Raw genomic sequence first — 22,331 nt, 5'->3', positions numbered from 1 at the left:
ACACTAACTAGTATATTGTTGGCAATGTAGAAATATCACTTCTACCAAAAAATATGATTAATAAGATTAGTGATGTTGGACCTCTATTATTTTGAACACAACTGTATATTGGAGTTCTAAGAGAAGTGAATATGAATGCTGAGATCTAAGAGAGGTGGTCTTATAGCAGACGTCATACTGTACGTATGTGTACACATACTGACATAGATCAGGAAGTGTTCTGTCACTCCGATTGCGCTGATAGTGCAGACTGCTGCTACCGCTGATGTCTGCCTCCATTTGCACCACTGCTACATCAGAGTAATGACTATCATCTTATACACCTGCTGAATACCTCTGCCCTCCTGGACAAACACATGGACACAGACACATCCAGACAACATGGGCTCCAGAATAAAGTGAGTTAATCATGTCACTTTTGCTCAACTTCCATCATCACTCTTCCTGTCACTCTGTTCTTGTGGTTTTTATTACTTCCTCTCACAACTGCACAGGAAGTTTCCTGCAGCAAGTCTGTTACCCTTTATGTGTTGCTATACACTTCATGATCAACCTGAACTTCTTCTGAACAGAGCAGAATGTTCATCTGTGTTTGCTGCGTATGAAGAACTCTTGAATCATTTAATCAAACTTAACCAGAGGAGGAGAAACATATATTATAATTAAATAAAAGTATCAATAATACCGTTCAGAAATAATCTTTTACATGTAAAAGCTCTGCATTTAAAGTTTACTCAAACTGATCACATGAACACATAAATCCATCAATACTTATCATATTATTTTAGAATGTACGTATATTATTCTGAAATGGGTCATTCTGCATAATCCGCACTTTTAAAACTGCTTCATATATTGTTGGGTAGTTTAATGTATAATAACATCAGGTATTAGTTGACATATATTTTGTATTCATAATTTGAATTTGCAAAGTAACTATAAACTAAAGAAAACAAATAAATGTGGTGAAATGCAAAGTGCAATAATTACCTCTGAGATGTAATGAAGTACAAGTAGAAAGTAGCATTAAATGGAAATACTCAAGAAAGGACTCCAAAATTGTACAAGTACAGTACTTGAGTAAACGTAGTTATTGACAGTCCACCACTGCAATTCCCTCTCTCTATCCCAGTTTACCTTTGTCCTTATCAGCACATCTGGTTCATAACATCCTGGTATTTTGTAGGTTTGGGGAAATTAATTTGAGTAAAATCACAAATGTTGGGCCATTTTACTGCATGTCTATCAGTTCTGTGAATCTCTTTCCTGTCAGAGAAAACCCTGAGCGAACCTTCAACTGGTTCTTTGAAGCAACCTGCCCCGTAGCCAGAGACAAAGGTGAGTCCTCTGCCTTCATATTCACTATTCACACACATCCCCAGCTTGTGTTTCAGCCAAGAGTACTTGAAGTGTGCTGTCTCTTAGAAAACCATTTTGGTGTGCAGAGTGATTTGTCAGTAACAGAGAAGTTGATTCAAATTGTTCCTCAACCTTATCCTGTGACTCTATTCATCTTCATCTTCTTATCATTTTCACTGCACTGTTATCTGCCATCGCTTCAAACTTAAAAAAAGCAGAACTTTTTTTTAATGTTATCTATGAAAATACAAGATGATGAGACTTGAATATGTTTCTGCTACCAGCTGAGTTGCTCATACTTCCTGTCATGTGATCAGAAAAACCACACAGCCTGTCTAGTCACACTCGAATCAGGTGGGAGCGTGTTGTGGTATTTACTGGGCAGCTGGTTGTGGGCTGAAGGGGCAAAAAATATATAAATACTTTTTAATGACTTGAAATCTTCATTTATTTCACCTAATCACTTTTCACTCGTTATTGCCTTAAAGCTTTAGTGCGTCACTTTTTGATATTTAAAAAAGTTTGTTACATTGTAGTGATTGTCGATTGCCAAATGAGTTGCTACAAAGTTAATTAAGACTATCAGCTCCCAACAACTCTCTCTGGATTTTTCACTATGGCTATGTTCAGAAGATTGTGTCGTCCAGTGTTTTTCCCGCACAGAAACTCAAGTGAAGATAATTACTTCTTCTGAAGTGTCAGGTCATGTTTTTTTTAATACTCTGTGTGTCCTTGGTTACAAGCAACTGTGTGAAGGGGGTGTTTCATTTAAAGCTTGTACCATTGGAACTCGCCAACAGTTTTGTTGTCATTACTTAGAATTCCTCATGGGGGCGACTGAAACTACGCACTATATCTTTAAAACACTTTTTTTGGGGGTGTTAGCCATGATGTTTCTTCACTCATTCATTCTTTTTCATGTTATAGATCCTGGTGTACTGTTTCAGTTTCCAGAAGACTTCAGCGATGAGGTAGTAACTCATGTCTCATGCTCTTAGAAAGTATTTAATTGATTTGTGGATGTGTTATTTTTATTGAAGCATCTTGGTATTAGCCATGCTAGCAGTGTGACTCTAGGGATTGCAACGTTGGTTGGACTGTGGGTTGGACAGTCGACCACATTAGTTCAGATTAAAATATCTCAATATTGCACATTGTGCCCAGAAAGTTATTATGGTTGTAATCCACTTTGGTAGTGGTCTTACCACAAAAATGAAATATTTAAAATATTTCAGCAACTACTTGATAGATTGTCATGAAATTTGGTATTCACATTCATATCCCCCTCATGATTAATTGTATACACTTTGGTGATTCCCCTGATGTTTCATTTAGTGCCATCATCTGATTGAATTTTAGTTTATGACCAAAATATCTGCAAAACTACTAATCCTCCCGTCAGCCCCAGCTGTATTTTGTGGTAATGTTAATTGGATACTATCATACCTGCCTAACATTTACCTTATCAGTGTGAATATGTTAGCAGTGCTGTGTACATACTCACAGAGTTTCTACCATGGTTGTAGAATGTTCACTTCCCATTTTACACACACAATTGTATCCCACTCCAGGAATCTTGTCAAACTTTGCCCAGGTTCTGCTTCCCATATGACATACAAAGGTGAGTATAAACTGTCTTTACTGTAGGTTATATTTCTAGCCTGTCTGTTGTTCTATATATATTTATATCCACCTTCATCTACATTCATCTGTACAGAGCGAGGGAAGGAGTGGCTGTGCAGCACTTTACTTTTGTTTTGACTGACCTCGAGGCCTGCCAGCGGTTTGGCTTTTGCCGTCTCACCAATAACACACAAACCTGCCTTTGCATACTCAGGTACATCTGTGTGATAGTGTGTTTATGTGTGTGAGAGGGCTATTCTCATGCCAAGTTGAACCATACATTTAATATTTTGATGAATACCATTTTATTCAATATTATTACAGTTATCTTCCATGGTTTGAAGTGTTTTACAAACTTCTTAACAACTTGGCTGATTACCTCACAAAAGGACAGGTGAGTTTCCTTTCCATTGCTTGTGTGTGCTCTTAATGCTCTTCTATTAGTTTACTGAAGCTTGACTACCATTAACATAACGATCATCATCTTCTCAACAGACCAATGAGATGAAAGCGTTGCTGGCTGCACTCTACAAGCAGCCCTTACCACTGGCAGCTGGATCTGTCACTCTGCAAATGGTAAATATTGTGTTATCAAAGGAGAACCTGGAGTCACACTTGACTTTGTGGCTGTTTTCTGTCAATTGTTAGCACATTGTGTTTTTTTTCTGAGGGAGAGCAGCTATTAATCAGCACAGAGGTGTCCCATCGTGTTGGTCACCCAGAGGGACAAGAGGGGGTGAGTCCCACAGGGGTTCATGTGGTCTGGAATAACGGCCGAGCTGACACAGACTAACTCCTGCTGGAAAACTTTAGCTGTCTGCGCTTGATGGCTAAATCTGATGTGTGTCACTCACCTGTCTAATCAAATGTTCAAGCCAAACATAACCCAATTTGCACTAATGTCTGCCATTCATTGTGACCTTTCGAGCTGGTAACTGTGTGCATACATAACCCATTTACAACCCATTATTGTACTGACCCCACAACAAATGTTTTTTCTCAAGAGAAAGGCCTTGTGGCATTTGTTTTAAGTTTAATTCCCAAATAATGAATCCTACACTCAAAAGAAACATGTTTTAATCTAAAAAATTGCATCGTTAAAATTGAGAAAATATGATGCAGGTTGTAATTCACATGATTTAAGTCATGATTGATTTGGCAACACAAGTGGTTTCTGTGGTTTCTGTGGTAACAGCAAGTGTGGTTTAATACTTCAGGTCCAAGGATTTTGGTTTGCATTGGCAGTAACTTAATACAGCTCTGACATGGCGTAAAAATAATTAAGGCAATTTGAATCCAGTGTGGGAATGGTGGACTCTGCCACTAACAATAATATCTTCTATTTCGATAGATAAATACTGAATGGATATTTTGAATGGCTATCATAGAAAAATGCCCACTATAAACACTAACAAAAATGGGTTTATATTAGATAAAAATCTTAAGGATTATGAATTGTGTTACAGTAAGGAATTAGCTCATATTATAGTTTGCATCTAACAACAGCTTTATTTAATGGATACAGACATTTGGAATGGAAACCTAAAGTCTGATCCTGTAACATTCATGTCTGTATGATGTTGAAGCCAGCTAAAAGCAAGAAAAACGTCCTTTCTGTTTAATCAGTTTTCTTGTTAATGTTTTGTTTTATTTGATTTTACCAGGTTCCATACTTCATTGCTCCAGACCCCAGAAGTCTCCCTTCCATCCCTGAAAATGTGAGTACAGAAGATTAAACAAAACTCAGGGTTAGTGTTAGCCTGGAAATCCAGACCCGAATCCAAAAGATTAAGAGTAATGAAAGTTGCCCATCTTGAGAGACGGCACTAAGCGTGCATTTCAAAATCTCACTGCACGCAATTGGATAGCACAAGGACCAATCTTGACAACACATGGGGTTAGGTATGCTGAGCCCCATATGCTTAGCTACTAGCGGAGCTAACTGTTAGATTAAACTGTCGTCATCTGTTTAGCTTACCTCTGACCCACCTATATCACAATTACCTTTGTGATTGGTTAAGCTCGGCTATAAGGGTACAGCTAATGAGCAGCATTACTTTCGAGGGTAGGTAATATAATATTTCAATGGATTTCCGTTGCAAGGCAACGGCATAGGGCCCCTGTTAACTTCCTGTTAGCTGATGCCATTCTCATACACTTCTAACAGGGGAAAGTATAAAGGAAAGTAGAGTCATACGTCATAACATTTTTGCATTGGTGTAAGAATTTGGTTCGTTCTATTGTAAGTTAATGAGGCGGGTAGGCCATTCCCACTATAACCTATTATACCTGTGTTGTTTCACCTTTGAGTCAAAAATGCCTCAACAAAATAGAATGTAAACACATTACGAAATTTTTACATTGGATTTCCTTGTTATTGGTCTCCAAACAGATCATTGCTCTGCTCAGCAGCTGCATATAGCTTAACTCAAACCCCTGTTTGGTCCAAGAGAGCTGCTACATCGTGATACATGACCAAACAGGACAGGTCCGCCACATACTGTAAATCATGACAACAATTAATATAAAGAGGCTGTATTGCTATCACTCACCAACATGACAGCTCCCCGTCTGAATTTTACACCTTCGTGAGGATTATTACTTGCTATGGTCTTTCATCTCCAAGTTAATGTAGGATGCCTAGACAGGGAAATTGCTGGCTGACGTTGGCTGAACAAAGTGCAAATGCTAACATTCAATGACAAACAAAGTAGGCTACTGGTAGCTTAAAGCTTTAGTGTGAAACTTAAAAAAAAAAACATTTAAGCCAAATGAAGAGTTCCCCATGTCTTTTGAATCCTCCATTTCCACCTTGGCTATGTAGCAACTGTGTGGAGAAGGAGTGGGGGTCAAGTGTGATCACAGAAGGCTTGTATCATGTTGATGCACCAACAGATTTGTTGTCATTACTTAAAACTCTTCCAGGGGGGAGACCGGAACTTCATTTAATTGATAGAGCTCCAAATGTACGGAGGCATATCGACTTTGACGATTAGCACCACCTTCTGATAATTAAAGGAAACATTATTGATAGAGCTGACTTATTAGTCATACATATCTCTAACAGTTTCATGGTTAATTTAATTTGTACTTTTTATTGATCTCCTTTGGGGTAATTACGATTTGCACTTTGTGGCCTGAACTACACACACATGCTCAGGACCTATTCATGCACAAATGGAGAGATGTCAGAGTGAGTAGGCTACCAGTGCTGGACTATAACCCTGGGCGGTTTGGTGCCTTGTCCAAAAGCACCTTGGCAGTGGCCAGGACGTGAACTTACATCTCTCTAACTGGGATTTGAACCAGTGACTCTGTGGTTCCCATCCCCACTCCCTGCGGCCTAAGCTAGTGCCACCCCCAACCACTGTTTATATTTGACAGTCAAATACACGTCAAATACTACCGGCTTGACACCAATGATGTATGTGATGAGTGTTGACTCTTCTTTCTATAAATGGTCCCCTAACTGCAACAGGAAACACACTAGACATATTTAGAATGAACTGCAAAATGGTCTTTACAGGTGGAGTGTTCTTTGTCCATTTTAACATGTGTATGTGTGTGTGTGTGTGTGTGTTTACCAGAGGAACTTGACAGAGCTGATTGTAGCAGTAGATGTGGGGAACCTACTCCAGCTCTATGCCAGCATGCTGTTTGAGAGACGCATCCTCATCTTTGCCAGCAAACTCAGCACTGTAAGACAGACATATACAATCTCTGCAACCCCACTGGAAACTCACCCTAACTAATAATGATAATGACCACATTTAAAACTACTACCACTAAACATTCAATTAACTGTAGTTGAGACAGAAACTAATTTAGTGTCTGCTGAATGCAACTACTTGGAAACCAAACTCAATGCACCTAGAATAATCTGCATTTAACTTCATTTCACTTCTCTTTATTAGGGCAGTGATAGCCTAAAGATTAGTTAGGCAACCTTGTGACTGGAAGGTTGCAGTTTTATCTCTGTGAAAGTAAAAAAAAACATGCAGTGCTTGAGCCGCCCTCATAACCACCCTTTGAGCAAGGTCCTTAACCCCAATGTGAATTTTATCAGTGTGTTGCTGCAAAATCGAGGCTTCCTCTCAGTGAAACTTCCCTGAAAAAAAGGTTTTTATTGTGCTGCCTTGAAATCACAAATTGACCACAATAGGTGACCTATGAAAGACCGTACAGAAAGGCTTGTGTGTCCTTTGTGTTATTGTTGTTTGAAACAGTCCATTCTGTATTGTGTAGCTGACGTCTTGCGTGCATGCACTCAGTGCTGTGTTGTACCCCATGTACTGGCAACACATCTTCATCCCTGTCCTACCACCCCATCTACTGGACTACTGCTGGTAAGAAGTCTTTGTGTCCATCTGTGTGTCTGTCTGTCTATCTGCCTGGCTGTCTACAATGGATTTACACTTTTTATATTTGGTTACAGTGCACCAATGCCTTACCTAATAGGGGTCCATACCAGTCTATCTGAGGTAAACTAAAATCACTTAAATACTACAAACCTATGTCTACCAGGTTTGTCCCAACAGCTCATACTGTGTCTTTGTGTCTGTATTACAGCGGGTGAGGGGCCGCGGGTTGGAGGAAGTTGTTATTCTGAATGTGGACACAAACACTCTGGAAACCCCCTTTGACGACCTTAAAAGAATACCTTCAGATGTGGTAATGAATTGTCTGTGTGCACTTTGTGTGTAGGTTTGTGTGATTATGTCTTTTGGTTGTCTCCTACTAAACACTTAACTTTTTTTATAGTAAGGAAAGGTTATAGCTGGCCTTTTGCACACAAAGCCACAGGAACTAAACTCAGGAAATAAACTAAGAAGAAAAGACCCCTTTGCACATTCCTGTTTGCGTTTAAATCCCATCAGTAGAACTGTTAAGATTAGGACAGCAACTTTAACACTGGAGGAAACATAACACACACCTATGTGCTTCTGTACACACTAGCCTACATGTTGTAGGAGCTTGACAGGTAGGATGAATCTGTGATGATCAGTATTTAAGACTTTGCCCCAAGAGTAGGGTCATTTTAGGCCAGGAACCCTGGTTCCTGGAAAACACAGTGAAAAAGTTCCTGCAATGGTTCCTGAAAAGTTCCTGCAATGGAAACAGGCTTTTATCTGCAGTTTCAGTTTCAGCCCTCATTTATATGTAAATAAAATATGTCTCCAGATGTCCGGGCTGAAGGGGTGTTTGAAGCGTCAGGCAGTGTCTCCTGGCTGTGGTGTATCAAGGGCCTTCCTGAAAGCTCAGGCTCTACTGTTTGGAGGCTACAGGGACGCGCTGCAGGATGACAAGGTCAATCACTCAAAAGTTTAATTGCATCACATTGCAGAATTCAACACTTAAGGTTTTTATTATAGAAATGACAACAGTGGAGTAAACTATTCATAATTTGTTATGTACAGTATTAGCTTTTGTATGCATTTAAAAAATAACTAATCAAACAATTTAAAGTGTTCTCTGCATTTCTATTTGGACACGTCTAAAAGTAGCTCTTTGTCTATGTGTATTATTCGGACTAATTGTTCTCCTTTGTTTGCCTATCTCTCTCTCTCTCTGCAGGAGGGTGTGATGTGGTTCAGTGAGGAACTATTTGTAGATCACAAGTCTGCCAGTATGAGGCAGTTCCTAAAGAGTGCCATTCATTTACAGTCCTTTAAACAGGTACACACTGAGCCTCCAGCCAGTGACTGCCCTCTGCTGGACAGACACTCCCATTATAAAACTGGTGAAAGAGGAGGTAGAAAGAGAATTAAGGAAAATGTTGCAAATGAGTGAGCATTCTTGTAGATTTTTGATACAATAATAAAAACAAACAAATACATAGATATACTTCTATTTTTTAGTTCATTGATGGTCGCTTGGATATTCTAAACAAAGAGAAGGAACCAGATGATCTCTTTGAAGAGGAAATCTTGAAGTGTGAAACAGCTGCAGGTGTGTATGTGTGTGTGTGTGTGTGAGAGAATTAGGTTATGGTTAGGGTGAGGTTAGGCATTTAGTTTTAATGTTTAATGTTAGGGCAAGGGGCTAGGGAATGCATTATGTCCCCACAAAGATAGTGAGACGCACCACACGTGTGTTTGTGTGTGTGTGTGTGTGTGTGGGTGTGTGTGTGTGTGTGTGTAACTTTCCTATTACTCACCGCTATTTTGTTTCTGTCTGTTTACATAGGGAGAAGCAAATCATATCAACAGTTGGTTGGTCATTTAAAGGTAAGTTATTTTAATATTCAAGGAAATAGTTTGAAGTTTGTTCCAGTCTTGTTGTCAAAGTGCAACACAGGTGCACTTGTACTTTTGACAGAAAGGGGGAGGAGCGCTCATCCTTAACATGAAGTCCAAAGCAAACATTGGGGTGAGTGTAAGGCATACAAAAAGGTGTTTTCAGCTGTGGATTTATTACCATTACCAAAACAACTCTATGTATAATGTTTTGATCTCTCCCAGGCCAAAGGTCTCACCAAGTCTGGTTTGAAAAACCTGCTCATGCAAAAGGTGGGTTAACATGTATGTGAGTATATACTCCATGTAATCAAATTCTTCTGTGGTTTTGCTGTAATACTTCTTCCTTGTGTGTGTGTGTGTGTGTGTGTGTGTGTGTGGCAGGCCCACAATGAACAACACATCCTTCAGAGAGGTGGATCTGTGTTGCACCGCCGTGCCAAATCTGACTGCTTGCAGAACCGCCTGCCAATCACACAACACTTTGGGAGGGTGAGATTTGTTTCAAAACATTCCACTGTCTATCTTAAATATTTTATGAAAATGGAAAATATACCATCCACATAAATCTTTCTCATTACCTAATATTCTTATGCTACTGTCCTGCATTGCTTCTCTGTGCAAATTTTGCTACTTTTATTGTTCCATTTCTATCGCTTTATTGTGGTTCACCCCAACATCTGACTCTTTTGTTGGGCGAATGTTGCATTGCTATCCCTTTGCTTTTATATTCTATTTTGCCTCATGTTAGTCACGTCCCCGTCGGCCTGCTCAAAAACGTAGGGTTCCTGGAGACGAGGAGGACATGCAGGACTCTGGAGACACATGGGATGGGTGAGAGAAACTGAGAGATGGAGAAATGCAGAAAAGCCCAGGAAAGAGATAAGAATACACAGCATGTATTTTCTTGCTTGTGCCATTCCTGTTTCTTATCTCTGTGCATCAGAGCGGTGTCTGGGCCTGTGCCCGAGGACTCTGAGCTCCAGAAGGATAAAGATGAGGGGGAAGATTCCTTGCTGTGTGACCCAGAGGAGATGGATCTGCTGGGGGAGATCTTTGACACCCTCAGCTCCCGCAGCTCCCACGACCGCGGCCTTCTCTATGGCACACGCAGCCTGGATCTGTTTGGACCGGACAGCCATGACTATATCACAAAGGTAAGAAGATGAGGAATTGACACACACACACACACACACACACACACACACACACACATACACACCAGACCAGACATTACAAAACTGTCCGGTCACACATTTATGTAATGTCTTGTCTAACCTTGGCTGTTGTCTGGTCCAGCGTGGTTTTCCAGCCAACCCCAGCCAGGAGAGCCTGTCTCTGTCCATCAGCGGCAGTGGTAGCCTGCACAGCTGGAATCTGGAAACGACAGAGGAGCTGTCAGACCTGACGGTAGACTCTGATTGGCCGTGCCTGGACACCAGCGTACCAGAAGAGGAGGTGACAGAGAGTCTGCTGGCAGCTAGTGAAGTGGGGGAGCAAGAAAGCGGACAGAGGGAGGGCAGAGAGAAACAGGAAGAAGCAAAGGTAGCAATGAATGGGAACCAAGAAAAAGAAATAGTGAACGAAAATAACTTGAAGGAAGGGAAGTTAGAGGAAGACACAAAGAAAGAGGGTCAAGAAAAGAGAGGGAATTTAGGAGAGGACCCTGTGAAAGAACTGTCTGAGAAGCAAAAGGATGAAGGGTTGAAAGAAAAGAGGGAAGGTGAGCAAAATCAGAGTGAGGACGTAATTGAGGGACAAGACGTAGAAACAAGAACAAATGAAATGCAGAAGGGCGAAGCAAGAGAAGAAAAGGGAAAAGAGAAGTATAAGGAGAAAGGTGAAGAGATGGCAGAATCTTTAAACAAACTTTTACAACTTAATGCCCTTCATCCAAATGCAGAGGAGGAGCAGCAAAGACAGGAGGACATTAAAGGACCAACAGCTTCTCCTGGACCTCAGAGTCTCATTGTTTACCCTCAACCTGCAGCAGGTCAGGAAAAAAGGAATGAAGAAGCAGTTAAGAACGAGGAGCGGGAGATGAGACAGACTCCCTCTCCTCCTAAAGTGCTATCTGCTGTAGCGCTCTTCCAGTCTCAGGCGCAAAGGCAGGGCTTTCAGGTGAAGTACAGGACCAAGGAACTGGCTGAACTTGGGAGACCTGGCAATGTTCTTTGGAGCAGAGAGAAGGTACAAACACACCCGCCATGTGACTCAAACATATCAGAAGAGAAAAAACGCTCAGAGGGGCATGAGGAGGAAAACCTGCCTCTTATTAAAGTGTCTGATCTGAAGAAGAAATTTGAGGCTTAAATGATGAGACTGGTGATATTGTAGTTTCTTACTTTTAACAAATCCCATCAAAATATGTGCAAGCCTGGATTTCAGATGTTTTTTTGTCTGTGACTCTCAGCCCAGGATTGATTCCTGGGCTATAGAAACATGTCATAAACATAAAGTTTCATTTTTATTTAAATTTGCTCAGTAATTTCCTAACTGTAGCTTAAAGTGAATGTTACAAACATTTGTTGGGGACTATAATCAGTCACAGATATGGTTCAGCAGGACAGTGAATGTGGGATTTAGTCAAAACGAACTAAAGTACGCAAGTTAATCATAATGATGGAACATGTCATCCAGTGAGACTCACTGACGTTTTTAATGTTTTGGGTCTGTTCACATTGAAAATAAGAAAAACATAGGACACCCTGCCATGAATTAGCATTTATTTAAACATATTTGTTTATTTGTCTGAATGTTGTAAACTGCACTTAGAATTAAGGCAACATGGAAGCATGGTTTCATAAAAACAGTTCTCCAACACTGAGGAAAACCCTTTTGTTACCGATACATGCATCATTTCTTCAAGGGTATGTGTGTGAAACATGTATCCACTTCATCTGCTTGAACTGACAAATAAGTTTAATTGTTGAATTTTGGTGAGTTAACTAGCTTAACACATAATCTGAATACCTTATATGCTAATAAACTAAACATTTTGAACATCTAATGTCCCCTTTCCTTGAATGCTCCAGGAAAAAAGGGACAGAAAGAGAGTCGTAATACTGGGTGTGCAAATACAAGCTTTATTAACAGAACACCTTGTGTACCACACATACTTTTTTTCTAAGAAATTGGGCTTCTCAAAGATTGTCATAAAAGTGCATCACAGTCATTTTCAGTGTTTTAATCAGTAAACTTCACAACAGAAAAAAGTTTTCTATATAAATACATAGAACAGTAAAAAAAAAAAAAAAAGACTAACCTCTGTACAAATACTAAATAAACTTCAGCTCATGTTCCTCATGTGGCAGAATAAAGGGAGTGAGTTGATGAAAGGAATATGACAGAAACACATTAATTTCTTCATTCATGCAGTGGAAAGGGTAATAATCTGATCAGTGTATTTGTTGTCACCAAGAATGAAAACGTGCAGCACAGTGAAAGTGTTTCTGAAGATTTTCTGGTGCACAAGACAAACACCGATCATCCCAGAGCTCAGCAACAGCAGACGATGGGAGGAATTGATCCACAGGTTTACACAGTGACAGGGGGGTTAGTCTATTTCCAAACACTTTTCATATAAGGCGTTCTTCTTTGGGCAACGGGAGCGGCAGGCCAGGTTTTTCAGATCCCGCCGATCCCGCCTGTTTCCTCTCCTCTGCACTGGGCCTGTATGTTCCCTCCATCCTCCTTTTCTTCCTGATGACACACAGCACCAGCAGCAGAGCCAAGCTGAGAAGGGACAGCACGACCGACAAAAACACTGACACTGCAGGTGGGATTGACACCTGCATCGCCATGGTGACAGACAGCTGGGAAGGAGGGGAGAACGACACACGGGCCAGGCGGAGGGGTCAGTAAATTAATAACTCCTGATACCACTATTGATAGATTACATGTATGTTACATACATGTTAAAAATAGAATATGGAATGTTTTGGTATGCAATATATGTAATTTGGTACTCAATATGGGGTTGAATAGGTTAATAGGTTAATTGGTGCACTTCCAATTAAAAGGATAACCACTAGTCAATGCGTAGAAGATAAACAATGCTACATTTTCCTACTGCTACAAGTGTAATTTGTCTACGGGCAAGCATATATTTAATATGTATGGAGATAACTTTCCTAATAACATGAATTTACTGTAATAAATATAATTAATATTAATATAATAATCATTTGTAAAAATAATTAATTAATATTTGCATGAGTCTAAACAGAGAGCTTTTCTTTTGAGAGGAATTCATGTTTTACCAGTAATCACTAGGAAACTCAAATCCAGGAAACTTCATAGAAATAACAGACCCATGAAAAAATAAAAATGTTCCCAAACCCCTAAAGCAAACACTGGGATAAAATCAAAATGACATTGTTTTGTCTGAACTCACCTCCCTGATGAATAGAAAGTATTGATCACGTTGGTGAAGCCTTTGTTGTTACATCTGAACCAACACAGCATCAGTTAGGTAAAAAGGACAGTAGAAAAACGGACAAAATCTGGGGTTGATCAAATGGGTCTCATCACTGTCCAAGATTCTATGTGCGAGAGGAAAAACAAAGATTATTTAGATTAGTCAGCATTAACTAAGAAAAGAGGTTGTCTATATTAAATTGCATTTTATTCATACGTCACAAAATGTGTGTGTGTGTGTGTGTGGGGGGGGGGTGAACATGCATGAGAAAGAATTGTGAAAAAGGGGCCATATACCTGAGACCATCTCAGGTATATGCATACAGTATGTATCGATCTGGTGCTGGGTTAAAGCACAAGATAATATTTTACTTCATTCTTTTTATTAAAATTACAATTTGCACTCTTATTACAGACAGGCCTAAAATACACACACATTTAGAGGTACTTTTAACAGGCACAAATGGAGGGATGTCAGATTCAATTTTCAATTCAATTTTATTTATAGTATCAATTCATAACAAGAGTTATCTCAAGACACTATACCGATAGACCCTACTCCAGAATTTACAAGGACCCAACAGTTCTAGTAGTCTCCTCTAGAGCAAGCAACAGTGCGACATGTGAGTGAGTGGGCTGCAACTGGGCACCCTGAGCAGTTGGGGGGGTGGGGGCAGTGCCTTGCTCAGGGTGCCCAGTGCCCCGGAAGTAAATGGCCTCTCTCCAGCTACCAGTCCACACTCCTTACTTCGGCCCGTATGGGACTTGAACCAGCGTCACAACTTCCTACGGACTGAGCTATTGCCACCCCCAGGATAGAGAAATACTTTTTAAAAATCTGCAGATGCATGACCTAATGAATAATAATAATAAGAAGAAGAACTAATGTGAAAACAACCTGTCAAGAAAATATGCTTCTCTCAGCTCTCAGAGCTTAGAATACCAGTGGAAATAATCTAACACCGACTGGACTGACAGCTAAATTAAGCAATTATGTCACTGCCACAACTCAGTCAAGACAAACACTGTAGACTTGTCACACTACTAATCTCCTTGAGAAAAATAAATGGCACACTATTCTTTGTTGCTCGTGTTTGTAAATTCTTCTTCCTTCAATATGCTTCGGTCCAAAGTAAAAATACCCAAACGTGTTTTTGAAGAAAAACCAGCTGTTAACCCGTTTATTTTATTGTAGTAAATTGAACATATTTAGGCTTTAGACTTCTGATAGGTAATTGACAAAAATAATACAGAGAAAACAGTAAGCAGATTAATATATATTAACATTGTTAAATGTACAGAATAATTTAAACAAAATAAGTTACATATTTACTAAGAAATTCCATCTTTAGAAAATCAATCAATAATGTACCTGCATTGCTATCTTTGGCACACACGACAACCTTTGTCTGGGATGAGTGTAAATGAGTCTATAAATGAACATTTAATATGTTGGCATGGACAGAACACCATTACTACATCACTATATGAACCTTAGAGTCAATCAAATTCATGACTAAAATGGTGCCACAATACATTGGCCTACACCATAAATGTGCTTTCACATGACAGACAGGGGTAATTTTCTCCCGGAAAGGAAAAGGTGTTTGACTCGTTCAGACTCTAAAAAAAATCCCTATTTCCTCCTTAACCAGCTAAACGATCTTACAGACACTGGCACGCCCACCGACGGTTAAACGTTATGTGACCACAGACTGCTGCATGTCTGCGTGCGGCGGAATGCAGCAGGTCCCGCTGCACCTGTGTAACCGGTGTCCTGGCCCCTCATCCCAGGTGAGCCTCTCGCTGTGAAATGACAGGTGAAACCGCTGATACTGTAGTTGCGAAGGAGCTTCTCTAGGCTCTCTGACTCACAAAGACGCTCAGAAACTGTTTCGATTGTTGTTCGACCCATAGGCCTACCTGTCGTTTTCTTTTGCGAGGTTAAATATTTGAGCAGTTCGGGAGTTAGGCCTACCTGTCGGTTGTTGCGCGTCCAGGTGAGATGACCGACGACGTGCCCTGTGGTGACTCTTGGTTCAAAGAAATATGGTCTGGCAAACTGACAAAACTCTCAATCCAGTCAGTGGTATGTATGTTTGCGGCATAGCTAAAACTATTTTCTCCCACGCTTACCTGTCAGTCCATATGCAAATGCAAGTTTCCACGTGTCCCCTCTGCGCCAATCAGAAACGGCTTTTCTCTCTCTCTCTCTCTCTCTCTCTCTCTCCCTCTCTCTCTCTCTCTCTTTGTTTTTCTCTTCCTCTCTCTTTTTTTGTCTCTCTCTCTCAATTTCTCTCTCTTTCTTGTTATTGTGCCATCAAATTGTCCCAATTTTTTAACTTTCTTATATATTTTTGTTTTATATTGTAGGTTACTTGTCAAACACCAATCACATAGCTCACTACATGGATCAACTTGTATTGGTGCTGTTTGCTAAATCATTAATCACTCTAATATCATGAAGGTTTAATAATTAGAGCGAAAAAGCCTTGTGCAAGTTTAGAAGGCTGTTTGGTTTGTCAGATGAGGACAGTCTGGCGTGGCCTAGTTTCATTCTTACTAATCAAACAAACTACTCATGTCCAAATAGTAGAACTCCTGTCAACATGCAGAACAAAGACACACTGGCTGCTCAAGGTGTAAATTGGGGCTTATCAGAAGTAAAGAATGCAATAGAAATGCGTCATCCAGAATAAAAGTTAAGCACAAAGACATAGGCCTAATGTCATTTTTTATACTCAAGTCACACCGAGAAGCTTCCTTTGTTTTTCTAGTAGCCAGATGCTTTGTGGATTAGTTGGAAAGTGTTAGAATTGAGTTCTCAAGGAGATGTACTGTACTGTTTAGTGTGAGCTCTAAAAGGGTGACAAATCAACTTTATCCTAAATGGAAATTCTCTTTGAAATGCAACAAGTAGCAAAGCCAGATTAAACTTTGCCTAAATGTTCACTGTAGCCAATATTATTGTGGCCAACTGATAACTGTATTTGATGGTCCACAGTATGTATACTTAAATGCAATTTGAAGTGCTATTACCTATAAGTTAACTGGAGTGAAAGTAAGATACTAACTCAAAAATATATGCTAACATAGTATGGCTATAACAAAGATACATTGTTTGTTGTTTGAAAAAAAAATTGTTTTAAATTTTGGGATATAAAGAACTATTTGCTTTATTTTCAAGAGTTAGATAAGAAGATTGATTCCATTTTCATGTTTGTCCATTCAATTTGAAGCTACAGCCAGTTAGCTTAGCTTAGCACAACAACTGGAAATGGTGGAAACAACTTGCCTGGCACAGTGCAAATGTAGTATTCATCTTTCAGCACCTCTGAAGCTAATTCATTAACATGTTTTAGTTAGTTAGTTTAAACTGTACATAAATTACAATATAATATGTTAAGGGGGGTTATGTGTTCTGCTAGGTCTTCTGTCACTAGCTGGTTGACAAACAGAGGCAGGATAGCTGTTTTGATCAGCTTACATTCATTGTACTATGCTAAGCCTACTAAAAGAGATATTAAAGAAGTAATTCCTTGGTTTAAATTGTATAGCCAAATCTTTGAAATTGTACTAATTTGTTGACTAATATCTGCTTGTATTTATCATTATGGGCCCTACTTGCAACCCAGCGCAGTGCAAAGCCCGTTGCAAGTGTCTTTGCTAGTTTGAGACAATTGTCAATGTTTAAATAACAAATGCACCTGCGCCCATCTGTGTGCCCATGGGCGTGTTGGTCCCAAAGGGAGGTGTGTTCAGGTGCATTCTTTACGTATTGCTATTTTGAGGCAGCGGAAAGTGATTGCGTCATTGACCAACAAAAACCTGGTCTAAAGACAATAATACAGCACTCACTTAACCCCCGAGCGGATCACTTTCTTCTCCTGAGAAGTTGTCCTTCCTCCTTAGCAAATCCGCTATCATAATACCAAATGCGCTAAGGTACAAATGCGCCTTGCTTTTAAAGGGAATGGGAGATTACACTCTGATTGGTTTATTGCTAGTTACGCCCACCAAAACACAGCTATGATTAATTAAGACACGTATGTACAACCCTCTTGAGCAATGCGCCTGGCGCATGCACCCTTTTTTTTCTTCCTTTAAATTAGCAAAAGTGGATTTGTACATGCCGTAAACGCGCCTGCGCCAGGTAGTTCAAGTCGTGTGCCTGGATTGTTAAAATAGGGCCCCTTAACTCCCAAGCCTGTGTGCAGTAGTTCAAAAGATTAAAGTGAATTTTGATATAATGTTGTGGATGTATAATAATATTCACAACATTGAATCCAATGCAATTAAAGATCCAAAGAATGATTTAGATTCTTTACTAAATGTATACTTATTTCTATAATAAATAATAATAATAATCAATTTGAAGAATTGCAAAAAAATATTAAAATCAAATACTGCAACAATTGTTGTTGATGGGGAAAAGTCCTTGCTGCTGAATGGCCCTAACGTTACTTTGACCCGCATTGTCTGTGTGCATATTCAATATGTTTGATTATCTGTAAGTATGCTGATTCAGCAGGCTCCGAATAATAATTACAAGAGTAGTAAAAAGTAGTCATTTTGAAAAAAAAAAACACGAGTTTAGAAGAGCCTTTCTGTAATTTTGCAGTGAACTCTTCATTTGACTGTATGCTCAAGCCTCATTGATTTTCTACTGTTTATCTTTTTCCTCAGAGCGGAGATAACAAACAGTTTCCCAACTGCTGCTGGGAAGTCATGTGAAAATGTGTTTGTTATTTACATAGTTGTAAAAATCTGTTGAATTAACATGTAAAAATCTAGTATATTAGTTGCACGTACTAACACCTCATTCATTATATTCATGTTCAATTTAAAGGTCTTGTATTTAAAAGTTCTGTATTATGTTAAATTTATTCAACTAAAAAACTAACTTGTGTACAGAATGTTTTCATGTTCAATCCACCCAATCTGTTAGGACTCACACCATTGATCTATGCAACTTAGATGTGTTTGCTTTATTAATTCTACAGGATAATGTCTAAAATCTGATTTCTGGTGAAAGTAGTTTTTACATTATTATTCCTACTCCTGCTAAATATTTTAAGTAAATTTACTACTGTACATTTTTGAAAGCAAAAATTTAAAAAGCATAAATCACAGTTTGTCCACAAAAGTAATTGGGTTTGGTCAAAATATAATGCACATTTTCACCAATAGCTTGAATGGAAAACATTGTACAGGGCAATTCAAACAAATTTAAGTTGTATATATTGCATATGTGCCAGACCCTAATAAAACTCACTTACGTACCTAAAACATATGCCTTGTGTCAAAAACTAATATTTAAAAATGTTATGTTCAGACTAACTTCTAGTCATCTTGTCATGTCACTGGAATGCTAAATGCTGTTTTTGTCTCTCTTTGTGAGAGCCCTTAATAAAAACACTGCAGTTTTATCAAAGGTAAGCAGGACAATATCCACAACAGTTAGAACCAACAAGAGCACTGCATGTCTAAAAGGAAATACCACAAAGAAAACTTTAAAAAGCAGGAATGAGGTCACATACAAACGAAAGTCCAAGTCCATGAGACATTTCCAAATGCAGTTATCCGAGTCTTGCCAAATTGCACTGGTGTTCCCGATGTCATCTGATTTATGTTATTCCAGTTTGAATCCCTAGATGAGAGCTTTGGGATTTGTGACCTGTAGTATGCACATGCACACAATTTAACAAGATGAGAACATATCATATACATATACTGTTCGCAAAATAAATATTTTTCAAAATGCCTGCATTTAACAATAAAGTCAATTTTAGTCAGGAATGTGCACTTGTAAAATGATGGTACAGAGTATGAAGGTAACCACTGTAAGGGACTGTTTATCCCAAAATAAGAAAAAGCTTTATTTTATTTATTTATATTTTCATGGCATTTTGAGCACCACAAGCCAAGTCCCATTTAGTTCCTTTAAAGTTGTGAGAATCTCTACTGCCGATAAATCCAACAGTGCACAACTCACACCAAACAAAAACTAGACTGATTTAATAGCAATACAGGTATGAAATGAAAATAAATGGGTTTTTATAATTTATCCTAAAAAAATCATGAACCCTGACACGAGAGAGAAAATAGAAGAAGAGGGCGGGTGAGACACCATTGAGGTGAAGTGGAAGTGGTGGGGGGGTAAATAAAAGGAGGGTGCTGCAGAGCAACAGTCTACAGCGGATCAGGATCAGGCCGAAGAATGAGTAGGACTCTGTTGTGGTTGTTGGCCTCTCTGGCCTTTTTCTCTCTGAATTCTCTGACTGATGGAGCTCCATTGTAAGTAGACCTGCCTTACCTTTACACCCCCAACCCCCCATATGCTTTAGTAAATTCACACAGAAAACAAAGCTAAAATATATATACATACACTACCGGCCAAAATTTGGCGTCACTTACAAATTTCCATTTCACTCCATTATAGACAGGATACCAGCTGATCTGAGTGGGTGGCTGATCTTTAATGCAATATCTACATTTCCCATTATCAGCAACCATTCATCCAATGTTCCAAAGGCCCATTTTGTTTACTAATCTGATATTATTTTAAAAAACTAACTAAGAAAACATTAAACAACCCTTTTGCAATTATGTAAGCACATAATGTAATCTGGAAACTGCTGCCCTGGTTAAAAAAAACAAGGCAACTGATCTCAGCTGGGATTCTGTCTGGGAGAGAGAGGGGGAATGATATGCAGCACAGGGCCCGCTCTACCAGGTGAGATAACAAGGCGCCCACATTGTTATTCTTTAAACTGTAAACAACAACAATATCCAGGGTTCACTGCATTTATATTCAATTGAAAAGTGTGTGGATACAAACATTAGTTTAACTTGGGTCTTGTTGTCCAGTTTGCATTTTGTGTCACAAAACTCATGGTACTGTTGTCTTTGAAATGATGCCAAGGCGTTGGCCTTGTTCAGAGTTTGCACAATACATTAAGCCAGACCATGGGCGATTGTAGACGCTATTATAATAATATTATAATAATACAATCAAGGAAATGGCTCGTGTGGGCGATTTGTAGACGCTGTTATAATAATGTAATAATATAATCAAGGAAATGGCTCTTTTTTGGACTCCAAAACAAAAAGTTGTTAATTGCATGGTGCAGGTAAGTACCTAAATTGAACCTTAAGCAACAAAAGTTGCTACATTTTGAAACATTGCATCAAACTGGTCATTACTGACTTATAAAGTGTCAGTTTCAGTTCCAAAAGTTACCTGACATCGTTGTTCAGCAACTAGCTCTTAGAGATTATCGTCTAATGAAATTACTGATTTAGCACTGTATCCGTGTCACCTAAAGGTCTAATCCTAGAATCTCCCCGGAGCCAGACAGAGCAAAAGTCTAGAGGCATGATGAAATGTATTGTTGATCCACCACAGGATCTACTTTAAGATCAACTTCAACGGAAGTACTGTACATTTCCAGGATCATTGCCTGACATCCACCGCGTGAGCCTCACCTTTCACTCTTTGTGTGTTGCCATTTTTAAAATCTGTTTGCTTTGGAAAGCAACAACAAGCTTTGAGCTAGCAAGCTACACTTGTGTGTAAAGTCCATGCTGGAGGACATGATTGTCACCTGAGCAAATAGGTTTGTTTTCTTTGTGTAACGCTGTTTATTTGTGTGGACTGATGGTGGATGTGTCCCCTAAAGATTATGGTGCAAGAAGGATAGAATTGCCACACAGGACTTTCTTTTTCTTTCTTTAATCTGGTGTAAAAAATCCCAACAGCACATAATCTTCATCAACAGTGTTGCAACTGCAGGTGTTCATAATTTCAGCTTCAATGTTTTTCTCTTTTCTTTCTCTGACTTTCACAAAAGACTTCATGACTGCATTTGATTAACCTTATAATGCTTTTTTTGTCTATTTTCTTTACATTAGAATGTTTGATCATATAGTGGTTTTAATTTGTGAGATTTTAAATAGAATAGCAAAAGCATTATTTTGTATTCATGTAACATATTTCAAGAGCAATATTAAAACATTCTGAGTGCACATTTTTCCATTTATATTTCTATTTACAACATATTGCCATTTATATTTCGATTTACAACATATTGCCCTTGTGCAAAAACATTGTGCGTGGCTATCTAACTAGCATTAGCTTGTCATGCTACTAAAAGTAGTACTCGTGGATGAAGTTACTATTACTGCACACATGTCTGTTATGTTTGGATGCTAATTGCACTTATAATCAACATGTATGTTACTGATACTGGCAAAACATAATTGGAAAACCTTGAACATACATATCAGTACACTGTTTGCATGCTCCCAACTCCAGCTTCTATGTTTTTCTCTTTGCTGAAGGGAAATGTACGTTGCACAATACAACATTCATGAAGGCTATTTCCAACTCTGTTACATTTGGTTATTCGGTTGAATCTTTCACTTTAACAAGCAGAGTCTAAGACATTGATTCTCAACCTGGAGCTGTGGTTCCAACATAAAACTGAGTGGTCAGAAGATAATTAAAGGAATAAGTAAGAAGGAAAAAAACATGATTCTGTTTTAATAATTAGGTTTTTTAGGCTTCCTATCTTTTTTCTTTTTTTGTGAAATACTGGAAATGTTCCCATCTTCAAGCACATACACTCACCGGCCACTTTATTAGGTACACCTGTCCAACTGCTCGTTAACACTTAATTTCTAAGCAGCCAA

At 38.9% G+C, this 22,331-nt stretch overlaps 2 protein-coding genes and 1 long non-coding RNA gene across 4 annotated transcripts in view; 2 read left to right on the top strand and 1 right to left on the bottom strand.

The window, feature by feature from the left end:
- Positions 1 to 210: 210 nt before the first annotated feature.
- Positions 211 to 12,041, top strand: si:dkey-76b14.2 (DENN domain-containing protein 1B). Of its 2 annotated transcripts, XM_034895537.1 has the most exons (23): positions 211 to 398; positions 1,274 to 1,338; positions 2,287 to 2,330; positions 2,931 to 2,980; positions 3,077 to 3,196; positions 3,307 to 3,376; positions 3,478 to 3,558; positions 3,653 to 3,718; positions 4,647 to 4,700; positions 6,570 to 6,680; positions 7,228 to 7,328; positions 7,418 to 7,463; positions 7,552 to 7,653; positions 8,164 to 8,289; positions 8,557 to 8,658; positions 8,841 to 8,931; positions 9,169 to 9,209; positions 9,301 to 9,351; positions 9,444 to 9,491; positions 9,603 to 9,710; positions 9,970 to 10,052; positions 10,165 to 10,375; positions 10,518 to 12,041. In XM_034895537.1, the coding sequence occupies exons 1-23, from the start codon at positions 382 to 384 to the stop codon at positions 11,529 to 11,531; spliced, it is 2,802 nt and encodes a 933-aa protein (XP_034751428.1). In that variant the 5' UTR covers positions 211 to 381; the 3' UTR covers positions 11,532 to 12,041. The 2 variants fall into 2 exon arrangements, with proteins under 2 accessions (XP_034751428.1, XP_034751436.1); XM_034895545.1 differs by lacking the exon at positions 3,653 to 3,718.
- Positions 12,042 to 12,787: 746 nt separating this feature from the next.
- On the bottom strand, positions 12,788 to 15,898 carry LOC117959610. The gene is made up of 3 exons (XR_004659974.1): positions 15,616 to 15,898; positions 13,615 to 13,762; positions 12,788 to 13,033 (listed from the first exon to the last, which is right to left on the bottom strand). It is a non-coding gene; the product is annotated as an uncharacterized LOC117959610 (long non-coding RNA).
- Positions 15,899 to 19,857: 3,959 nt separating this feature from the next.
- The window catches only part of LOC117958762 (complement C3-like), a 155,296-nt gene continuing 152,822 nt past the window's right edge, over positions 19,858 to 22,331 (top strand). Inside the window, exon 1 of the mRNA XM_034895388.1 lies at positions 19,858 to 19,934. Within this exon, the coding sequence (XP_034751279.1) occupies positions 19,858 to 19,934 (77 nt within the window). The remainder of the gene's footprint in view (positions 19,935 to 22,331) is intronic.

This window comes from Etheostoma cragini, chromosome 2 (assembly GCF_013103735.1).
Source record: "Etheostoma cragini isolate CJK2018 chromosome 2, CSU_Ecrag_1.0, whole genome shotgun sequence".
NCBI classification, from domain to species: Eukaryota; Metazoa; Chordata; class Actinopteri; order Perciformes; family Percidae; genus Etheostoma; species Etheostoma cragini.
This window is presented reverse-complemented; position numbering and strand designations above follow the sequence as displayed.

Bases quoted from the DNA above. Each gene is read 5' to 3' on its own strand.
- si:dkey-76b14.2 (XM_034895537.1), top strand. The intron at 3,719-4,646 runs GTGAGTCCCACA...TGATTTTACCAG, and splicing joins ACCCAGAGGGACAAGAGGGG to GTTCCATACTTCATTGCTCC. The intron at 8,659-8,840 runs GTACACACTGAG...TCTATTTTTTAG, and splicing joins ATTTACAGTCCTTTAAACAG to TTCATTGATGGTCGCTTGGA.